The sequence below is a fragment of the Triturus cristatus genome, chromosome 3_1, assembly GCF_964204655.1.
Source record: "Triturus cristatus chromosome 3_1, aTriCri1.1, whole genome shotgun sequence".
Lineage (NCBI taxonomy): Eukaryota > Metazoa > Chordata > Amphibia > Caudata > Salamandridae > Triturus > Triturus cristatus.
In genome coordinates this window covers 428,709,675-428,733,115 of record NC_140583.1, presented here as the reverse complement: position 1 = coordinate 428,733,115, position 23,441 = coordinate 428,709,675, and the positions used below count along the sequence as shown (strand labels likewise).

General features: G+C 45.4%; 1 protein-coding gene and 1 non-coding gene across 3 annotated transcripts in view; both read left to right on the top strand.

Annotated features, from left to right (window-relative positions):
• The window catches only part of CEP152 (centrosomal protein 152), a 725,831-nt gene that overhangs the window by 204,970 nt on the left and 497,420 nt on the right, over positions 1–23,441 (top strand). For both annotated transcript variants that reach the window (XM_085644215.1, XM_085644214.1), the window contains exons 7-9: positions 2,704–2,844; positions 5,619–5,758; positions 6,222–6,422. In XM_085644215.1, the coding sequence (XP_085500341.1) occupies positions 2,704–2,844; positions 5,619–5,758; positions 6,222–6,422 (482 nt within the window). The remainder of the gene's footprint in view (positions 1–2,703; positions 2,845–5,618; positions 5,759–6,221; positions 6,423–23,441) is intronic.
• On the top strand, positions 18,285–18,389 carry LOC146860360 (U6 spliceosomal RNA). The gene has a single exon (XR_014979348.1). It is a non-coding gene; the product is annotated as a U6 spliceosomal RNA (small nuclear RNA).

Sequence of the window (23,441 nt, the reverse complement as noted above, 5' to 3'; positions counted from 1 at the left end):
ACACTGCTTTACTCACCTGTGAGCGACGATTCTTGAATTGGACCTCTGCACCAGGCTGCCCCTGTTCCGCTGGAGGTGCACGCTTGGAACTGATTTGAACCCTGCCTGGTAATGACCAAAGACCCTGAAGACTGAATCTGTAAGTCGAGTACTTACTCCCAAAAACTGCATTCTTGTTTTCCTCTCTTAGGTTAACATTGCCAAGCTTGAAAATTACAAGCCACTTTCTAAAGTATAAAGTATTTTTCCTGAAAAACTTACTTAGCTTTTTGCAAACATTATAATCTTTAAATAAATCTTGAAAGATTCGTATTTTTTTGCAAAAATTGATGTGGATCTTCTTATTGAGTCGTGTCATTTATTAGTCACTGTGTGCATAATAGATGTCTTCCACTCCTCTCTATTAGGCCTAAGGCAATATACAGCGCCAGCTTCCTACAGCATACTAGGGCATCCTTTCTCCCAAAAATTGTGATGCCATTTCACGTTGGCCAAACAATCACTCTCCTGGCGTTTTATGCTTTGCCTCACCCCCTCTAAAGGGGGTGAGGCTTGTACTCTAAAAGGGCTCTCGGCTTTTATATCAATCGCCACCAGGTGGATGCTCAGTTCTTTGTGGGGTTTGCTGCAGCAAAAAAGGCAAGACTGTCTAGAAGTGTACCATATCCTGCTGGATCGTGCTCTGCATAAAAATCTGCTGCACACTGGAGAAGAAGCAGCCTCCAGAAGAACGGTGTGCCTGTTCCACTAGGGCCAAAGTTGCTATCAAGTTTGGTAGCACATGGAATCCCGGTCCTAGACATGTGCCGAGGAGCTATGTGGGTGTCCCTCCATGTATTCGGAAAACACTATTGTCTGGACGACCAAGTCCGCTGAAGAATCTGTCTTGCAGGACTTTCTAGTTTGAGTCTATCCATAGGTCTCTGCCCACTAGGTACTGCTGTGGTATCTATTCAAAAGATGAGGAATCCGCAGCTAGAAGTCTCTATCAGAAGAACAAGTTACTTGCCTTCGGTAATGCTGTTACTGGTGGAGAGTATCTAGCAGAAGATTCCTCACTGTCCCTCCCTTCACATCCTGTGGTTTGACTCTACCTTTTAAAAATATCTCAACTCTGGGTATCTACACACAGTCTACCAGTTGGCTTTTTGGGGCTCCGCCTCTGGGGGCTCAGGCAGTCTTAAAATCACCTGACGTCAGTGTGCGGGAGTGGCACCTATATAGGACCACACGTTATTTTTGGATTGGAACGGCATCACTGCGGAGCCGCAGCACACGACCTTGCGGTGCACAGGGATACTATAAAAAAGTTTCCAAATCCAGTCTGCCATCTAGGCAATATTCAAAAGGTGAGGAATCTGCTGCTAGATAGTCTCTACCAGAAAGAGCATTACTGAAGTCTTCAGGCTCCATCCTCCCAGACAGACAATACAACAAAACATAATTAGAAAACACTGTCAAGTAAAGGACTGTACAACTCCAGGCTCACCACATCTGCAACTCAAACGCACACAAGACTTGCAAGCCATATGTCTCAATCCTAGACTAGGGACTCGTACCTCAAATTCACAACACAACAAAAAAACAGCAAAGGAGAACTTCCCATAATTTACAGCCACTTCATGAAACAAGGGTCTACATAACCCCTGCTCCTTAACTGAACAGACAGACTGCTAACACATAAAATGTCAATTTCAGTCCAGCACTAGATCACCTGAGAAGTCCATTGAAAAACAGTTGTTTAACTCTGAATCTTCAAATAACCCACTTAACACAACATATTACCCATCCGTTTTAGTCAAAGCACTATGCAAAAATAATATGCAAGTCATTTTCTCCTCTCAACCATGTCTTCTGTCTCTGAAATATTCTTCCAGTGACCACTAGGAGCTCGCAAGAGTGTTCGTTATGGAAGCCTTGAATACTAGAATGCCACCTATTTAGTGCTCCCTTAGAAACTCAAAGCTCCAAAGATTGGAAAAACATGCTGCTTGAATGGGCCTAAACCATCACATCATAACCACATCAAACGAGCATTGCTGCATCATCTCCAGGTGGGAACTACAATTAGATTTAAGGTCCTCTGCACAAGCATACTGGGGAAAGGGCCACAGCATGTACAGTTGATTAGTTTCCACTATGCAAGAGAAAATGTTCACTCAGGATCTGCGCCCCTCTTCACCCAGTTTTCAAATGGTTTAAAATTTGTGACATGTTATTCTGAATGGTGGCCCCCGGCAATGGAACATCCTCAACTGAAATCGGAAAGACGAGTCAAATTGTGTAGCTCTGAAAGCAAAATATTCGAAACTTGTTTTTGATTGGATTTTCTCTCAGAAAAGGGACACTACTCAAGAAAATAAGTTTAGGTTCTCCTAGAAAAGATTTTAAAGATCCCACCCATGACTAAAGCTGACTTTATTTTTAGACCTTCTGCATTCTGAAGTAATCAAATCTGCCATGTTTAGCTATCCAAAACGTTCAAATTGATAAGCAAATACTTTCCTTTAGCCTGTAAAGCTACTAAATCGTGGTAACCAAGATTCTCTTTCTCGGTTTTCGTTTTTTGTATTTTCCTAATCGAAAAGATCACTGGTTACAGTGTCTGAACCATTCGGCCTTTCAAGCCTCTGGAGAAACCGGTTCTTCGATGGAGTTCATAAGTTTACATGTACAATAAATTGTATGTTATATTTATTACAGATTCTGCAGACAGAATGCAAATTGCTCAACTGCAAGTTCTTTACAAAGCAAGAGGGAGACAACTAGAAGAACTGAATGTAAAGCTGGAAGAGAGTGGCCGTGAGATGAGATGCCTTAATCATCAGCTTGCAATGATCAAAGGTGATTTTGTTTTTTGTCTGAATTGATTTTGAAATTTTTAAGCTTCCACTACTGAAGCAGCGAAATTGTATGAAGCTGAATTTCACAGAGAATAGACCATGCCAAAATAATGAGACGTTCTTCTAATGTAGGTATTTAGATTTTGAAAAAACACAATAGATTATCAAATGGTTAGATTGGTAAATAAGCTGTATGTTCACCAGTTTCAAAAAGTATGTGATATTTAATCAGGAGTAGACTTCTGTTTCACCAGAATGTTTCGCCTAACAAAGATGATCCATTAAAGTATTTATGGATGTTTGTTACCTAAGCACCCACTCCTGGAGTTTCCTTCAATCTTTGAGAAGTCACCAGTAGAACAACATCCCACTAAGGACTTCTCCTTAAGCCGCAGGAGCATGTCCATATAACCAAGTGGCTTCTTTTTTTCACCTGGAGTAGCAATGCATGCTACCAGTCGACTACCTGACAGGTGCCTAATTGCTGTACAATCAAGACCTCGGTGTAGTGAACAAGCCACTTTTATGGATGACCCTCAACCACCACCATTTTGTACTGACTTTAGTGTGTTACGTTACCCTAGCCTCAATGTAGGATGGTTTTGCATATGCCTGCTTCTCTTCTGTCCTGTAATCTTGCTGTCTTTTAGTAGAATAGTCTTGCCAAGAATAGAAGGTGTGGGATGTCGAGGTGCAGTGTTGTGGGTGATGGTGCACACATGTGCTCAATGTTGGATACTGAGGGATTAAGTGTATAATGTTATTTGGGTTAGGTGAATTATGACTTTGACCTATTGGCTTTGACGTGGTCTAATGTCATTCTGTTTTCTGACTTTACCTTGCTTTATGGCAGTGCTGACTATTGCCTTTGACATGTTCTCATGTCATCCTGCTTTTCAATTTCATCTTGCTTTGGGCCTTTCTGTGTGCATGGCTTAACTAACTCCATTTTCATGACTGAAGCCATTTTCTGTGCCTGCACGAAGCTGCAGAGGTGAAGAGGGCATGTTTTGCTTTCCTCCTGTTTTTCACACTTTACTGACTAAAGAGAACAGGTTCTTGTCAGAGGTATGTGCTTGCTCTGCTCTGAAGCCATAACAGACGCCTGGCCAGCTGAAGCTGTGGCCTTGGTGCGGAGTGGTACGGACTCTGATGGGAAAAGGGGGCGAGGCTCACTAGGAGCTTCGTCTTATGTCTCCACTTGTACTAAAGGAGGTGTCTGGGACTTGGCCGGTGGAAGTTCATGCTGTGGAGCAGACGTGTTGTCAGGGAAGAGTGGGGGCTTGGTGTCACCTCTGAGCTTTCACCCGGTTCAAGCAATGGACTCCCCTTGAGCGAAGTGGGGTGAAATGATGAAGCAGTAGGTGAGGTGTCTCTGCTACTTACTGTCTCTTGATTCTTTACTGACTCTTTCCTTTCCTTCTTATTTACTGATTCTTATATCCATACATATTATTTCAACATATATATTTGCTTTGATTGTGTACATCAATCGGTTATTTGATATGTGAGAGTCTGCCATGATCAATATATATTCGGCCTGCCCGTGATTGAAATATTGTGTTAATAAATGTATATATTCCATATGTTTGAATTCGTCTTTTCCTTGTCGTAGGAGGTGATGAGTGTGCCCTCCTAGCAAGTGATGTTCAAAGTTTATCTCGCTCTAGAGAAGTGTTGTGTGTGTTTCCTTGGTCTAGAGGAGACTCATGTGATATTGTTTTCTTGCCTTGCCTTTGGGAGAGTGTTGAAAGTTTTCCCACCTAAGGAAGTGCTGTGTATATGTTATATTCCATAAGTTTGGAACTGATATTCTCGCTCTGGGAAAGTGACGGTACATACCTTGGTCCATGGGAGATCTGAGACCTTTCATTACACTCGGTCGTTTGTTCCTCTTGGATAAGGACTTGAGACCATCTTGACCTTCTATCATCATTGAAAGCATTTTGCTTAGAATGTGGAGATAATTTAGAACTAGGAATGTGTGATACCTTTGTTCCTTACCAACATAATAGAACTGTTTCTGCTACTTCATGATCCCCTTCACTCTGTGTTTACCATGATGACGGTATGACACAACCACCTTTGCATCTAATGTGCATGCTGGTGATCAATACATATTCTGCCTTTCTGTTCACTCAGCTGGGCATGTGTTTGAGAAGGCGATATAGAGAAAGTATACACTTCCTCTTTTGCTTAATTTTTTCAAGGGCATTGCTGGAATCCCTGAACAGTATGATGTGGTAGCAAATACCTGTTGACTTGAACATTTGCCATTGTAATGTTGTCCTTTATGCATAACCCTTCGTTTGTTTGACCAGATGATGGCTTGCTTGAAGAGACTTTTTAATGGAGGACAATACCTCTATTTCCGGTCCTGTAGTTTACTTCGTGACAAATGTGTATGCAAATGGCGCTGGACATTACCAAGCGTAGTTGCTGATGAAAACGTTAGTCCAGCCACATCATGTCTGCTTTGTTTGGTTGTGTATTCCTGTTTGTTAACGTTCTAACATATCTGCATTACCCTGTATAGAGTGAATCTTCTAATCGTATTCTTTCAAATTGCTTTTTGCACTGTGCCTGTTCGGGGCTAGATCAGATTTATTCACTGAGGACATCTTGGGGGAGATGGTTTTGATAGTGATTACAGATGTACATTGAGGACACAGATTTTGTTAAAGATAGTTTTTCATGTTGTATATGCCTGTGCTTTGACCAAAATATTAATCTGAATATACATATAAAGGAAAGCTTATTTTTTGGTTTTTAAAGCTGAAAAAGATGGTTTGACCATGAGCCTTCAGGAGTCTCAGAAACTGTTTCAAAATGGACAAGAAAGAGAAGCACAGCTTGACGCTCAGATAAAAGTATTGGAAGCCAACATTCAAGCTTTAACTGCAAATGAAGAACAGGTACTAAAAGTAGCAGCAGAAAACCATACTAACAGGAAATTATACATTTCTGATGGGTCCGTTAAATGCTGTGGCGCAATCAGTGCTGCGTTAGGTGTATATCCTCTAACACTTTCTTCTAACCCTGTAATATTGAATCGTACTAATGAATGATATTTCAAACAGGTATAGGGAAATAACTTTGGAGTTTTGTAATTGCCCGCTTTCAGTTCTTTAAACTGTACTCCTATTTATGAAAACCAAGATTACTCCACGGTCTAACATATACGCCTGATTACTGTTAGCTTTAGCCTTGCTCAGTTAATTTCTCTGTAATATGCCGTTACTTTTGGGTTTACAGGCGCCACTAAGATTTCAAACCTGTAACCCTCTAGAAGTAATTATTTGCATAAATAGTTTTTTAAATGATTAAAATCGTCAGTTATCATTTGTTATGTCCTGAATTGAACTTAAATGCTTTCAGATGTGCAAAAAGCTACAGACTTCTGAGGTAGCTCTGGAGGACATGCAGCGGCAGCTTATAGATCTCCGACGATCTGACGCCCTTAAGAGAGCCAGAGAGCAACATGAGTCTTTCGTCTCGTCACTAAAGCAGAAGAGCGAAGAACAACTTTTGCTGTTACAGCAGAAGCTGGATGCTGCAAACACAGCGCTGCAAGAACAGGTTTAATATTACTTTTTATCATATAATGCTTGTTAGCTGTATGGGGAGGGCTGATAAATAGTAACATCAGTTTGGCAAATTACTGCACAATGGCCAATATTTGTTTTCGCCAATCTCTTCATTCAAATAAAATTGCACTAGGATGTTCAATATTGAAATTTAAACTCCTAGAAAGCTGCGAGTAGATGGCTTTGTCCACCTACAGGCTTCATACCCATGTCACACAGCCATTTCCTCACCCTGCAGAAGGGGATATTTCTGGAAATTTTTGATTTGAGGGCAGTTTTGTGTAAAAATCCATCTTCATCACTCCAATTTTTGTCGGTGACTCCTTTTCATCAGAGTTCGCTAATTCTTTTTACCACTAGCCTTAAAAAATATTTAAAAACTGCTTGTTTGACTTTTTTGCCTCTGATCTCAATTGTCTTGCCCTGGAATTACTTTGATATATGTACAGAGCACACATATCCATAATTTTGTTTTTCTTTTGAGATTTGAAGCTATCTGGTTTGTTTTCTTTGTTAGAGAAACCTCGCACATTGAGGAAGCGTTATAATTTTCCCCAACTGTATTGTCTACATATAGTGTGGTCCATCTACCTGCTTCTATGGGGAATGAGGTGCTGGGTGGGGATGGGGGCGTAAGGGAAGAGGCGTGAATAACGTTTTTTTGTTTTTTTTAAATTAAAAAAAAAACATTTATTTATACTTTTTCAAAAATACAAAGCAGGCAGATAAAAGTACAGACAGGGTATCATTGCAAGTGTACAGATGAAACGGGTACAGTAAATCAGCGAGGTTAATCTGAGGGCCAGTAAAACACGAGTGAATGATCCATACATTGAGGCAGTAGAGGCGAAATAATAAAAGACATCCAAAAAGTACACACAGTAGCAGCATTCAATCATAAGTCAAGTTTAAAAGAGGGGGGGAGGGAGAGGGTCACATAGCAACCTGTAAAGAGTCTGAGGGGTTCAGGTGGGTGCCACAGTGCCAGACTGTGTATAATCAAAGTCTGCAACAGGGTGTGTGAGCAGATATTTTGTAAGGGGTCCCCAATTGTCCAGAGGGCAGGAGGTTAGTGGGAGCAGTTCAGCAAACGGGTACATTTGGTCCTGCCAGAAGACCATATCCTGGATCCATTCCTTAAATTTAGGTGTCCGACCCCGGCCCCATCGACATGCGATGCGCCGTTTGGCGAGGAGGAGACTGAATGAAACTAATTTTCTGTGTTTCACTGCTATGGTTGCAGTATAGCCAAGGAGAGCAAAAAGGGGAGTATGTGGGAGAGGAAGCAATGTCATTTGTTCCAGGGCTTCCAAGACCCGGAGCCAATACTCCTGTACAACAGCGCAGTCCCATGCCAAGTGAAGAAAGTCAGCCCCTGTGGCCCCACATCGATCATGCTTATTACGCAGCTGGAAGCGATAAAGTTTTGCTGGTGTATAATAGATACGGTGTAAATATTTATAGTGAAGGATACGGAGGCGACTACTGGACGTACTGTGCTCCGTTTGCCCGCAGCAATAGGTCCACTGCTCCTCAGTTATAGCTAGCGCCAATTCTACAGACCATTTATCCTCGGAGGAATTTTGTGAAGTGCACTGAGTGGTGTACAGAGAGTGGTAGAGGGAGGAAACTAGATGAGGTGCTGCATCCCCAGCCAATATAAGGCGAAGAGTAGCGACTTCAGGTGGCTCTCGGGGGAAGGAAGGAGTATCTGCTTTGAAACCCTGCTGCAGACGGATGTATAAAAAAAGATCCATGGGGGAGGGAGGTAGCGCGGAGAAGAGTTGTTGCGAGGTTCGGAATTTACCCTGGAGGTAGAGGTCCCCCCAAGTCTTAATCCCATGCTTGGCTAAGATTTTCTTAAATACTCCCTCCTGCAGGACTGGCATTTGCGGGTGGTATGACAAGAGAAGCAGTGGCGAGTACAGCATAGGGGCCCAAGTTTGTGTAACAATATGTTGCCACGCCCTAACAGTGGTAGTGATCGGGGACTGAGCGTCTGCACGGCTAGTGCCAGCAGCGAAGATAGCGCCGTCTAATGGAATAGGATCTGACAGCCATTGTTCGACCGCCACCTGAGGCATGTATCTGGGGGGGTGAAACCAGAAATGCGCGTAATGGGCCTGCGAGCAGGTATAATAAAGTTCGAAATTGGGTATGTCGAACCCCCCTTGTGCGTTGGGGCGGGTGAGTGTGTCCCACTGTACTCTGGGCTGTTTACCACCCCAAGTGAGGCGAATGAGTTCGGTCCGAAGCATAAAAAAAAAACTCTGCCCGGGTTATAGGGTACGTTCGTGAATAAATAAAGGAGTTTAGGAAGGATAACCATTTTAATTAAGGATATGCGACCTGCAATTGACAGCGGAAGAGCAATCCAACGCGCTAACATTGTCCCGTATCCCATCGAGGGCTCGGCCGTAGTTAAGGCGCATCAATTCGACGTGATTTGCGGATATCCAGATACCAAGGTATTTAACCTCGTCAGGGCACCATTCAATCGGAAAGTCCAGAGCGAATTCCGTTACGGAGGAGGTGAAGGGGAATAGTTGAGACTTGGACCAGTTTGTATGGATCCCAGACAGACCCCCAAATCTCACGAATTCTCGGAGCACCGGATTGAGGTTCGTTTGGGGTTCCATGACGTATAGCGTGATATCATCCGCATACAGAGAAATCAGGATATGTCGGAGTGGGCAGCTGAGGGCCTTATCTTGATGGTTTTGTCTGACTTTAGCTGCAAGGGGTTCGATCGCCAGGGCGAACAGGAGCAGCGATAGTGGGCAGCCCTGCCGGGTCCCGCAAGATATTGGGATGGGAGTTGAGGAATAGCCATTAATAAGGACTTTGGCTACAGGCGTAGAGTAGGCGAACCCAGGAAATAAACCCCAGGGGAAAGCCCATATTTCGTAAAATTACAAAGAGGTAGTCCCACTCCAGCGAGTCGAACGCTTTTGTGGCGTCGAGGAATACAGCGGCTAGGGGTATCTTCAGGTCTATTGTATGAGGAGTGGAGAAGAGCGTGTGGAGATTATGCGAGGTCGCCCGGCCAGGGACTAAACCAGCTTGGTCGGGGAGCACCAGCTTGTCCATTAATAGACTGAGACGAATAGCTAGAAGCTTTGCAAGGATTTTGGTGTCAGTATTAATTAAGGATAGAGGTCTATATGAGTCACAGCAATCTGCCACTTTGCCAGGTTTAAGAAGGGACGATATCAATGCTAACCTCATGGAGGGGGGCAGGCAACCAAGTTCCAGTGCCTCATTAAAGACGATTCTTAGAATGGGAAGCAACTGGGCAATATAAGCTTTATAAAAATCTGCAGTGAGGCAGTCAGAGCCTGGGGCCCTTCCAGACTTCAGTTGCATGATTGCCTCGTGTATTTCATCATTTTCAAAGGGAGCCACAAGGAACTCCCGCTGTGAGTCGCCCAGGTAACCCAGAGTGATATCCTGCAGCGAGGGGGTAAAATCAGGGGATTCAGCCCTGCAGGTGTTGTATAACGTGGCGTAGAAGATGCGCAGAATGTCCTGGCTGTCCCTGCGTTGAACACCCTCCGAGTCTTTAATCTCGAGAACATAATTGGCGAATCTAGGACGTCGTATCAATTGCGCTAGCTGCCTGCCTGGGCGTTCGCCGTCGCCATATTTACGCGCAGTGTAGTATCTCCCGTGGAAGCGTGCCTCGGATTCAGCCGTTTCTTTGTATTCCTTGAGTTTATCTCTAAATGTGGAGAGATGCTGGCTCGAATTAGGTCCCCAAAGTTTAGCCTCTCGTTGTTTTAGGTCGCTCTCTAGTTTATGAAGGGTACGGCGCAGATCGCGTAGCACTCCGAAGCCTTTTGCCATGCAAACCCTGCATATTGTGACCTTAAAAGCTTCCCACTCTGTCCCCACCGAAGAGACTGAATCAATATTGGTCTGGAAGAAGGGGGTAATTTCCTCTTCAATCTCCGCCCGGAATACTGTGTCGAGCAGGGCCTCCGGAGCAAGCCGCCACAGTCGAGAGGTGGACCGCATTTCGGGTGGGGCAATAGTTATGAGCACTGGCGCGTGGTCTGAGTAAGTCCTGGTGAGGTGGGTGGCACGTTTGATCCAGGAAACAACGCCACGGGAAACCACCCAGTAGTCCAGCCTGGCCCAGGAGGCATGAATAGCAGTGTAATGGGTACCCTCCCTATCCCCGGAATGAAGGTGGCGCCAAGCATCAGTGATCCCCTGAGCTGTAAGCATTCCCTGTAAAGTTGCTTGTGTTTTGGTGTAGTTAATGGGGAGGGTGTTAGATCTGTCCATTGCCGGGTTAAAAGCGGAGTTAAAAATCCCCCCCCAGATAATGTGAGTGGAGCCAATTTGCAGAATACGTCCCCATAGTGTGGTAAAAAAATCCGGGTCATCTGTGTTAGGGCCGTAGCTACATACTATCGTGACTGATTGAGTCCCAAGTGTGCCCCAGAGTATACAACTGCGGCCCATGTGATCTTGTTGTGTGGCCCCCAGGACGAATGGTGAGTTGCTCTTAACCAGGATTGCCATCCCCCTGTAGAGGTGTGACTAAAGTTATCAAGTACTAGCCTGAATCTAAAAGCTCTGACTGGGGAAGGCTGAGAGAGTAGTCCAAAGAGGCAGAACAGTGTGGTGTTCCTATAGTTAAGGCAATGTAGTTGTGCAGTCTGAGTGCGCATGCCGTAAGTAGTAGGGTACTGCTAAGGAGCTGATCATGGAAGACTGATGCTACAAAAGAAGATGAAATGCAGGGAATGAGGGATGGAAACTGACAGAGGCAGGGCCTGCCATCCTTAGAGTCGTAACTGCTAAACAGGAGTCTTGTGGTTGGTGGTAACAAGACAGATCTCTGTCATAACAGAACATCAAATAGGAATAAAAAAAGAAGCTTAGAAACTCGTTGTTTCTGCAGAGGTGGAACCAGGAAAGGGACAACAACATATAAACTCCTACAAGCATTTCCTACTATGGATTTATCAATGGGACAGTCTGGAACAAAACCCAGAAGGAGAAGGAGAGGCTTGAATTACACAGAGATCTTAAAAGGGAAAGAACAGAATGAAGGTCCTACAGAAAAGTAGACACAAACCTAGGATACAAGATGCGTGGAGGAGTGGGGATTATGAAAATATTACAAAAAAGGTAGATGTGAGAACAGTTAAATCTCATACTGTACCTTCTATCCTGGAGAAGGAAGAGAAGATAGAGGTGAAGGAGGATTGTGTCGGTGTAGGAAGCTTACTCTAGGGGACCAAAACGAGGTACACTGTGTAAAGAGCCCAGGCAACCCATACTGATTTACAGAGGCAAAAATGATAACACTAAATGCTCTCTTTTGTGGTAGTGTGGGCGAGCAGTTTGGGCTTGTCAAAGGATAGTGCTAAGCATATGTTCAATCAATCACTCAGTCAATCAGGATTTATAGAGCACGGCTAATCACCCAGTAGGGTATCCAGGTGCTTGCTGGTCCTGGAGGCTTATTCGAACAGTCAGGGCTTGAGGGCCATTCAAAATTCCAGAAGTTAGGTGATTGTCTGGTGGTGCGGGGGCAGGCTGTTCCAGGGCTTTGCTACGATGTGGGAGAAGGAGCGTCCTCGACTTCTGCTTCGGTAGATGTGGGGATTATGGGCAAGTTGTTGTACTCTCAGAGGCAATCTATGAGAGACACATTCAAGAATAAATCCAAGACCAATTTAGAAAAATAAGTCCTATGTTCGAGGGTCAGTGTACAGTAGATAAAACATGCTTTGCACAAGTCCGCCATCTAGAGTTGGGCTCAGATGATTACAAGTTGTTTTGTTCCAAGATGTTTTCTTCGAGTCACAAGGCCGTGTGACTCCTCCTCTTGGTAATGCTGCACATGTCATCAACGCCTTCTTCAGATTGTTTTTTTCTGCCGACGGGTTCGGATGTAATATGTCGCGCTCTGGTTTGAGACTCCATGGGGCTCCCTTCGGTTCTTTAATACACCTCCACTTAACAGTATTGTCTTGATCGTGTAGTTTTGTTGCGTCTGAGCGATCACCCTTTCTACACTTCCACTGTCCTGCTAATGGAACGCGCTCCATTCTGTTTCTGTCCGAATTGTCAATCCAAGTATCCTTATTTTTTTTTGTTGAAACATTTTTATTGTTTTCCAAATCAACAATCCAACGTTCTGTCCAACTTCCCCATCCCCCCCCCAGGAGTACTGTTCATTACTCAGCGATTCCCCGTGTCCAAGAGAAGTACCGTCCCTCCCAACCCCAACTCGTTCCCTCCCCTCCCCACCCCCATGTCAGTGCGCCCCCATCTCCTACCTCTCCCCCGATGTGCCCCCCCTTCCAAGTAAATTATGTACGGGTGCTCAACCCCTCCCTGAGCAAGCAGACCTTCCCTCTTGTCCAGGCCTCTTGTATGTGTCCAGGGACCGCCTCCATTCCCATCTCACTCCCCAGTCCCCCCCGCCTCTTGCCTATCCGACGTGCTCCCTCCTTCCCCTACCTCAGATATCAGCCCCTGGAGTTCCACCACCAACGCTTCCCATGCCCTGGCCGTCGCTAGTGCTTTCTCATCGTCTCTCCGAAAAGCCAACTGCACCCGGAGCGTACCCTCCGCCCCCGCCCATCTCACTAACGCTGCCCTCCACCGCAAAAAGCTAGGCCCCCCCCCGGACTTCCAGTGCATGGTCAATTCTCTTTTGGCCATTATCAACCCCAAATTATAGAACTTGCTAGTGACCTTCGTGCGACGGGTGTGGGGAAACCAAAGCAACAAGCAAGCCCCCATCTCCAGGGCAATAGAGCGGTCCGTCACCTGATTCAAGCAGTCCACTACCTCAGCCCAATAGTCACCCACCTGTGAACAGGCCCAAAACATGTGGCGAAAATCCGCCCCCTCTCCCCCACACCGCGGACACGGAGAGTGTGCCCCTCCGAAATATTGCAAGACCTTGGCCGGCGTCAGATACGCCCTATGTAACGTGAAAAACTGGACTAACTGAAACCGTGCGTTCCTCGTTCCCTTCCAGGCCCTCCACACCAGCGTGGACCACGTGGTCTCAGGGATCGCTTTCCCGAGGTCCGCTTCCCACTTTTCCCTCAGTGCGGCCAGAGGGTGCAAGCCCTCCGTCGACAATCGCCGATATAGGCAAGTAATGGCCTTGGTCGTCCCCGCCGCCATCACTACATATTGACAACCCGCTGCGGTCGGCGGTTCCGACAGCCCCATATTCCAATGTTTCTGGAGGCTCACCACCAGGGCCGCATGAAGCAGGTAGTCCCCCCGCGGGAGCCCGTAGGCGTCCTGCAAGTCCTGGAAGGGCAACAGCACACCTTCACGGAATAGGTCCCCTACCATCTGCACTCCCAGCTCCTCCCAATTCGCTAACCCGGACCAATCACCCCCATGCGGGAGCGCCGTACACATCCCTAGGGGGATCTCCGGGGCGTACGGGCGGACTATGGCTGCCCTCCTCTGACACCTATTCCAGCACTGCCGGAGGGTACGCTCCTCAGGTAACGCAAACAGCTTCCTTCCCTCCGGATCCGACCCCCCGCCTGCGGTGTCCTGCCGCCCTGTGACAACGGGAATAAACATGTCTTACCCCAATTGACTTTCAGCCCTGACAGGCGACCGAACTCCTCCAACAGGGCGACCGTTCCGCCTAACGCGTCCGTCGCGTCCGTCGCGTCCCTCAAAAACATCAGCAGGTCGTCTGCATATAGGGATATATAGTGGACGTCCCCCCTCAGGGAGACTCCGGTATAGGCACATCCCCGTCGGGCGTGAGCCGCCAGTCGTTCAACAGCCAGAGCGAACAACAAGGGGGAAAGGGAGCAGCCCTGCCTCGTCCCCCTCCGCACGCGGTAGGGGGCCGATATAGTAGCCCCCGTCTTCACCCGGGCCGTGGCACCGCTATATAGCAAGGTGGTCCAACGTACAAAGTCCTCCCCCAAGCCAAACTCCTGCAGCACTTGGTACAAATATGGCCATTCCACACTATCAAAGGCCTTTTCTATGTCGACCGACAGCGCACTCCAAGTATCCTTATACCGACCAACACTCCGTTCGCAACCTATGCCTCTAGCCCGATCATCGAGAGTAAAGCTGTGAGGCCCACAAGTCTTTTAATCCAAAAAGACTCTTCGTGATCGACGTGTTTGACACCAATAAATGCACTGTAATCAAGCAGCCGATGTACTGGACATCTTCGGTCGTCAAACGAAGGCAGATGAAGAAGCTTCAGCAGCACATGAGGAATCACTGTTGATCCATGATTCAATTCCCAATCTGATCAGAACTCAACCACTCTTCAGCAAGCACAGAAGCATTAGACGGTGAGTACTCATACCCCTGATCCAAAGTCCAAAACATCGGCTCTGACCGTAAAGACTACTCACGGTCCGCCACTGCAAAAAAGCCATGGCATGCACTGAAAAACTGATACAGAAGCCCCACCTTCCGGTTCGGCCCTGAAATTTCATTCTGCAGCAGGGGCCTCCACCTCCTCGACCTCTGGGTCTGCAACCCCTCTATCTCTGGTCTCGGGCACCAAAACAAAAACATTTCATTTTGGATCTGACCACAGCTCCAACTAAATCGAAGCTTCCTCCACTGAAATGCTTCTTTTCCGGACCGAAATCTCCACCGGAGCCAATACTTGGACAATTTCATGAACCGCTCGACTTGAATAAAAAAAGGCTCCAGATTCAACCTGGAACGGAAAGAATAGTGCTTCAACCAGCAAAACCTCACTCTTCTAAGAAACAGTTATCTTTTAAACAGCCTCTAAAGAAAAAGAGGAAGGATGCTGCCACTAGCCCATTGCACAGCCCTATTCCACCTTCACCTACCTCAAAAACCATCTACTCACCACAATTAACTGAGGCAGGTGACATGTCTCCTCACTCACCAATAATAGAGGAAGACGAGGATATTCCACAACACCCGGGGAATGCTTGGGAAGACTCTGATATTGAACCACAAGGGGATGCAGACCCTGATCTGTATACCACACGACCATCACCACCTGATGATGCTTCTGCATATCAGGATTAAATATCATGGACAGCAACTTTCCACCTGCTACCCTTATTTAAAGATGTATGCGAGAAGGATTTTCATTACGAAACTTTATCTAATGCTCAGAGGGGGGCAAAATACTTACCAATCCTTAAAAGCACGACACTTCACACAGACTACATTTTTAAAGACCCTGTCAAAGCTAGAATCATAACATCACGCGTTGACAAAAAATATAAGGCAGCACCATCAGATCCTACATATATTAAAGGTCAGTTAACCCCAGACTCTTTGGTAGACTCTAATGCAAAAAAGGGGGCTAACTCCCAGATATCAAGAGATTCACCACTTCCAGAGAAAGAACCTAAACTAATAGGTGCTTCTGGGAAACATGTTGCTGCACAAGCAGCTAATCATTGGCATATAGCCAACAGCCAAGCTCTATTAGCTAGCTATGACAGAGCCCACTGGGACGAAACGGAGGGGCTCCTCCAGCACCTCCCAGAGGAGCACAGAAAAAAGGTACAGAAAATTGTTAATGATGGAAAACTCATTACCAACAATTCTATTACATGTGCATTAGATGCAGCTGACACAGCTACCAGAGGTATAAATACTAGTATCTTATTAAGTTGGCATGCATGGCTCTTAGGTATAAATACTAGTATCTTATTAAGTAGGCGTGCATGGCTCGCCGCCATTGTCTGAGAGAATGGACTCAGCATAGTATCCTATGCCGACGACACTCCGCTCATCCTCTCCCTCACAAAGGACCCTGAAGCCACCAGACTCAGCTTCCAGAAGGAATGATAGACATTGCATCCTGGATGAGCAGCAGCTGTCTGAAGCTCAACTCGGAAAAGACAGAAGTCCTCATCCTTGGACTCACCCTCTCAGCTTGTGACAACACCTGGTGAACCAGCGCCCTCGACAACCCTCTTCCCCCCCCCCCCCCCCCACCGACTGTGGCCAGAACCTCGGCATCATACTCGACTACTCCCTCACCATGACCCGCCAGATCAATGCTGTCACCTCCACCTGCTTAAACACCCTCCTCACCCATCGCAAGACCTTCAAGTGGATCCCCCCTGAAGCCAGTAAGACCGTCACCCTTGCATTTTTAACAAGCAGAATGGATTTCGGAAACGCCCTCTACGCTGGAATCAACAAATCCCTGCTACGCAAACTCCAGAAAACCGTGGCCAGACTCGTCCATCCCACTATGTGAGTACATCACCCAACACCTGCGAGACCTCCACTGCCTCCCCGTCGAGAAGAGAGTAACCTTCTCGCTACTCACCCACGCCTACAAATCTCTCCCCATCACCGGACCCAAATACCTCAACGAAAGTGTCTCCTTTTACGTACCCAAAAGAAGCCTCCGCCCAGCCGACCTCGCCCTAGCAGAGACCCCCCGCATCCGCAAAACCAGAGCGGGTGGAAGAGCCTTCTCCTACGTTGCGGCCAAGGCCTAGAACGAACTCCCTGTCAACTTCAGACGCTTACCTTCTCTGTACACCTTCAGGAAGAGCCTCAAGACCTGGCTCTTCGGCTGACCCGGAGCTGCACTCCCACACCCTCCCAGCACCTTGAGACCCTCACGGGTGAGTAGCGTGCTTCACAATTCCCTGATTGATTGATTGATTGTTTCAAGATTTAAGCCTGAGGTACTGCAAGCTATTCTAAATCTACCTTTTGATAAGGAACTTCTTTTGGGACCTCAAGTGGATAAACCCCTTCAGAAAATGAAAAAAAGACACAGAGGTGGCAAAATCAATGGGGTCTCTACAGACAAGCACATACCATGGTTCCTTTTGTAGGCCAAATTACAAGCAAGGTGCAAGATCTGCCACCTCAGACAACACAGGGTCAGCATACAAAACCCAAGGACACACCACTACTCCAAAACCTTTTACAGTGGTTCTTGTAGAGGAAACAATTTTAAAGGAAGAGGCAGAGGGAACAATTCCTTTTCCTCAAACAAAAGTAACAAACAATGACTTGCTTACCATTCCTCCAAACCACTTAACACCTGTTGGAGGTTGTCTTCAACAATTTCTTCCTACTTGGAAATCAATCACAACCGATCAATGGGTTTTAGATATTATCCAACATGGTTACTGTCTGGAGCTCATTGCAACTCTTCCCAATATCCCACCTCGCAAACACAAACTGCCCATTCAACATCAGAATCTCCTACAACAAGAAATAACGACTCTCTTACAAAATAGGAACAATAGAACCAGTTCAAAAACAGTTTCAGGGAACAGGAGCTTATTCACTCTACTTCCTTATTCCCTAAAAGGTTGTGTTGCATTGACCCATTCTCTATATCAGACCACTAAATCATTACATCTTGTTCTCCATATGGTCATGCTTCAAGAGATCATTCCTTTGTTACAAAAAGGAGACTTCATGGCTGCCTTAGCTCTAAGGGACGCCTACTTCCATATACCTATTCATCCCGCACACCGAAAATATCTCAGGTTTCAATTCCACGGAAACCATTATCAATTTAAAGTTCTTCCCTTTGGGATTACCACTGCACCAAGGGTATTCACAAAATGTCTAGCAGTAGTAGCAGCACATCTGCGCAGACAAAACATACGTCTTTCCATACTGACGATTGGTTTATAAAAGCAAATGGACTCACCCTTTGCAAACAAAATACTAAACAGACTCTAACCTCACTACATCAACTAGGGTTTACCATCAACCTACAAAAGTCACATCTACAACCAACTTCCATACAGTCGTAACTTGGTGCCATGCTAAGCACACATTCAGCATTGGCATACCCAAATGCAGACAGACTACACAGCATAGTAACATTGATACTAACAGTTTCAAACTGCCGCTTCGGCGGCACATATACTAAAATTGGAACGATACAGAGAAGATTAGCATGGCCCTGCGCAAGGATGACACGCAAATTCGTGAAGCGTTCCATATTTTTTTTCCGAACACCTGCAATTCAGGAAACAGCTTAAAACTTTGTTGTTTAAAAGTGACATCTAAGACGGCTCTCCCTGTCTGTTAATGTTCAGCTGAAACCCGTTCCAGAGCGCAGAGATACTCCATTGGAGTCGATTCTAGCGCTATATAAACCCGCAAATAAAATAAATAAATAAATAAACAAGGAGTCAAATCTCAGCCAAAACGTTTCTGCGAGTTCTAGGCATGATGGCATCTTGTATTCGATAGTTCCACATGCCAGGCTACACATGAGACCTCTACAAGAATGTCTACAAGAATGTCTCTCTCATCAGTGGACACAGTCATTGTGTCAACCTCACAATCTAGTTTTGGTAGACAGCCGCACACATCACTTTCTGCAATGGTGGAATCCACAAAATCTATCCATGGGGCGGCCGTTTGAAGACCCAGTTCCACAAATAATTCTTACAGCAGATGCCTCTCTAATAGGTTCGGGTGCACATCTCCAAAACCTCACAATTCAGGGGGTATGGGATTCCAAACACAAGGATCTCCACATCAATCACCTAGAGCTACAAGCTGTTCACCCAGCAGTGGAAGTCTTCCTACCTTACCCACAACACAAAGTTGTCCTAATTCAAATAGGCAATATGAAAACTATGTATTATATACTAAAACGTTGGGACAATCTCTCTCCAATTGTCTGTTAGCACAGAAAATATGGAGATTAGCAATACATCACTTTATTCATCTTCTAGCAGAATATGTCCCCGGGACTAGCAATCAAATTGCGGACTTTCTCAGCAGAACGTAGCAACAAGTCCACGAATGTGAACTCTACCCCAGGGTTCTTCTATCATACTTTCAAAAATGGGGATTCCCACAAATAGATCTCTTTGCAACAAAAGAATACGTAAAATGCCCAAACTTCGCAAGTAGGTATCCACATCAAAGGTCCAAGGGCAATACTCTATGGATGAACTGGTCTTGAATATTTGCATACGCTTTTCCTCCTGTCCACTACTTCCAACAGTGGCCAGGAAACACAGACAAACATCACTTACCATGATACTACTAGCTCTATCTTGAGCTTGCTCATCAGGTTTTCAGCACTGTTGGAGCGATCTCTAATTTCACACGAGAAGCTTCACTTCAACCCAGACCTTTCCACTCAAAACTAAAGAACACTAACACATCCTAATCTCATGGAAATGAATCTTTCAATTTGGAACCTGAAATCTTAGAATTTGGATACTTAAATTTACCTCAAGAATGGATAGACTTTCTGAAAGAAGCTCACAAACGTACCACAAGGCAATGATATATGGCTAAATGGAAAAGAGTTGTTATGTTGTAAAAAAATAAATAAAAATCAACCCTCTTCATGCAAAAGTACAAACAATAATTACTTACATATTGCATTTACAGACCACAGTGTTGGCATACACTTCTATATTATTACACCTTGCAGCTACTGCAGCCTATTTGCAAAATAGACAGAACTTCTCATTATTGAAAATCCCTGTTATTAAAGTCTTTATGAAGGATCATTCCTCATAGGTTTCCATCTACACCAGCATGGAACGCGCACATTGTGTTAACAAGACTCATGGGTCCTTCTTTTGAACCTCTCCACTCTTGTCAATTGCAATACTTATGGAAACTTGCCTTTTTAATCGCTATAAGATCACTTTGAAGAGTCGGTGAAATCCAGGCATCAACCCGTCCAAATACATTGAGACAATATAGTACTTAGAACAAATCCTACCAACGGTAGTTTCAAATTTTTCATATTAATCAGTCGATTGACTTACCTTTTTTGTCCCTGCAACCATATTCTGTTACTGAAAGGGCATTACACACTTTAGATGTCAAAAGAGCTCTAATGTATTATTTCGACTGAACTAAATCTTTCGGGAAAACAAAGCAATTGTTTATTGACTTTGCACCTGCTCATATGGGAAAGGCAATTTCTAAATCAGGCCTTTCAAGATGGATAGTTAAATGCATCCAAACGTGTTATGCAAAAGCTAACTGGCTTTTACGTGTTCCTCCTAAAGCTCACTTCACTAGGAAAATAGGAGCTTCCATGGTTTTTTTTGAGGGAATATTCCTATTGCTGATATTTGCAAAGCAGCAGCATGGTCCACTCCACACATTTTCGCAAAACATTATTGTGTGGATGTCTTTCCACGCCAACAAGCCAATGTTGGTCAAGCAGTCGTAGGAACTTTTTAAAAAAAAACTGCAACCCCCACATGTTAACCGCTGCCTAGTGAGAAGGACAGCTTTACAGTCTATGCAAAGCATGTTTATCTACAGTACACATGCCTCGAACAGAATGTTACTTACCATGTAAGAATCTGTTCTTGGCATGTAGTCCTGTAGGTTTATAGGAGCCAACCCTCCTCCCCAAAAACTCTGCAGTTCATACACTTTATATACTTATACTACTGCATGGACATCACATTACTGATATACATCACACTTACATTCTCACCTACCCGAGGCAAAACAATCTGAGGATGGTGTCGATAACCATGCAACAGGGTAAATAACATAATCCTTTTATATAAATTTTGATATGAAGAACTTCGTTATCAAGTATTTTTTTTTTTAACCTTCAAGTCTTTTTATTGAAGCTAGTCAAGAAAGCATATTCAAACAGTGCATATATAGGACATCCAACATTTGCAAATTGCAACGTTGTCATAATAATCGAAGCAAAAGGGAGTATAGGCAAACAATTGAGTAATAGTGCAAATAAGGGTGTGACCGGTTTCACACTTGTGGTAAATATGGCTAAAAGCTGAATGCAAAAAACAAAATGATAATAACTAATGTTATAATTTTATTTTTTGCATTCGGCTTGGAGCTGAAGCAGTGGGGTGATGCTTCTCTGCTTTAGCGGAGGAGCTGCCATTGATAGTGTAAGGAGGGGGCAGGGCCACCATATGTGAGAGAAGTCACTGGTTGCTGATTGATAATGCCAGCAGTAAGAAGAGGAAGTAGGAAACGTTCTCCATAGGTGTGTCGGAGTGCAATACCACCTAGCCATTAATTTGTAGGCTGTTTTGTGCTGGGAAACGCTTCTGTATATTTTGGTGATGTTACACCCAAGCTGCTCTAATTGTTTCTGGGAGATACCTTCTGTGAAGTCAGCATGCCAGTGCACCTAGTTGTGTGGGCGTATAGGAGTGGATTGTTGTAGTACATGGTAGGTGCGTGAAATCAGGTCTTGTGTCCCATCAAAAGAGCTAGCCAGCATTTCAAAGGGGGTAAGTTGTCGTGTCGCCCCTTGTGTGTTGGGGTGAGTGAAGCAACCAGTGCCGCAATTAATAATTCTGCAGTTGGACAGCTTCAGGGAGTTGAAAGCCCTCTTTGCATTGTTCAGAAGTCTTATAGAATCCCATATAAAAGGTCCTGGAGCGTGCTACACTCCCCTCTCCAGGCGGGGAGGGAATGAAGTTGTAAGGCTGGGATGGCAGTCAGAGTTGCGGGCCAGGGGTGTATTCAGAGAGGGAAGGTGGCGAGACCTTTTTTAATTGCAATTTTGTCCCAGATCTCGAGGACCATCGTAGTAGGATTGGCGATGTAAGCACTGCGGAGTCTAAGATGTCTTGGAAGCCAGGCTAAATCCCAAAGGGGTTCGCATGCCACCGCACGGTCCATGTGGATCCAGCTTTTTTTGCTCTTGTGGCCAACCCATTCCGAGATATAGCTTAAATGTGCCGCCCAGTAAAATTTCAGAAGGTTAGTACATGCTCAGCTCCCCAGTTTCTAGGGAGCATGGGGATCGGATTTGAGAATCTTGGGCGTTTTCTGCCCCCAAATGAAGGTGTGCAGGTCGCGTTGAAGGTGAAGGATTGCATCCTAGTGGATGGAAGTATCTGGAATAGGTAAAGGATTTTTGGTAGAATGGACATTTTAGCCACGTTAAGACACCTGGAGTGGTTTCCATCTGCGTAGGTTCTCCTATATTCCGACCAATTAGCATGGGCCCAGGAAGTCAAAAATGGGGTTATATTCAAATGCAGATATCAGACTGAGTGCAGTGCCCAATGAAAAGGGGCAATTTACTGTACATTGGCTGGGTCCAGTTGGGGAATCGTCAAATTTAGTGCCTGGGATTTGGCCATGTCCATTTTAGACCCAGAGACTCTCTCAAAATACGTTCGGGGGCTCACTAGGGCTGGAAGGGAAGATTCAGGTTGGGTAAGGGTGAGCAAGAGATCGTCTGCAAAGAGAGCAATCTTGTGCTCGCGGCCACCAAAGGGGATACCCACAATACCTTCTGCCTGGCGAATAGCTAATGCCATTGGTTCAGCCGCCAGGGCAAAGAGCATAAGTGTGAGTGGGCAGCCCTGTCTAGTACCTCTTGCCAGTTGGGTAGGTTTGGAGAGCTGTCCATTAACTCGAATCTGTGGGAGAGGTGTAGGATACCATTATCTGAGGGATCATGCCAGACCTATTTTACTTAAGACTGCCCGCAAAAAGGGCCAATCAATGAGAGGAGGCAAGTTGGGATGTCACAACAAAGTGCTTTCTCGACGATGTGGGCAATACGGTGGATATTGTCTGGAACCTGGCGATGGCAAATGAAACTGACCAGACTGGGTCAATTAGATATGGTAGATATAGATTTAGGTCATTTGCCCGAATGGTTGTATAGATTTTGGCATACGTATTTAACCGGGCAATGGGGCGATAGGAGGCGCATAGTGATAGGTCCTTACCAGACCTGGGGATGAGCACTATTTTGACGGCAGACCTGGTGGGAGTAAGGCCTGTGTCTTCCGTGACTGAGTTATAGAGCTGGAGCATGTTGTCTTGGAGCTGGGGGAGGAACTTGTGGTAAAAGGACACTGGGAGACTATCTGGTTCTGAGGTTTACCCACTGGTAGTTCTTGGAGGGCACGCTGAATTTCGGCAAAAGTGATGGGGGCCTCCAGGAGTTGTACGTGTTTTAAATCGAGGAGTGTCTATGGGCAGTCGTCAAGGAAAGAGATATCTTCCAGGGGCAGAGGGTTGCCCCCTCATAAAGGGTGTCGTAGAAGGTTTGGAATGCATG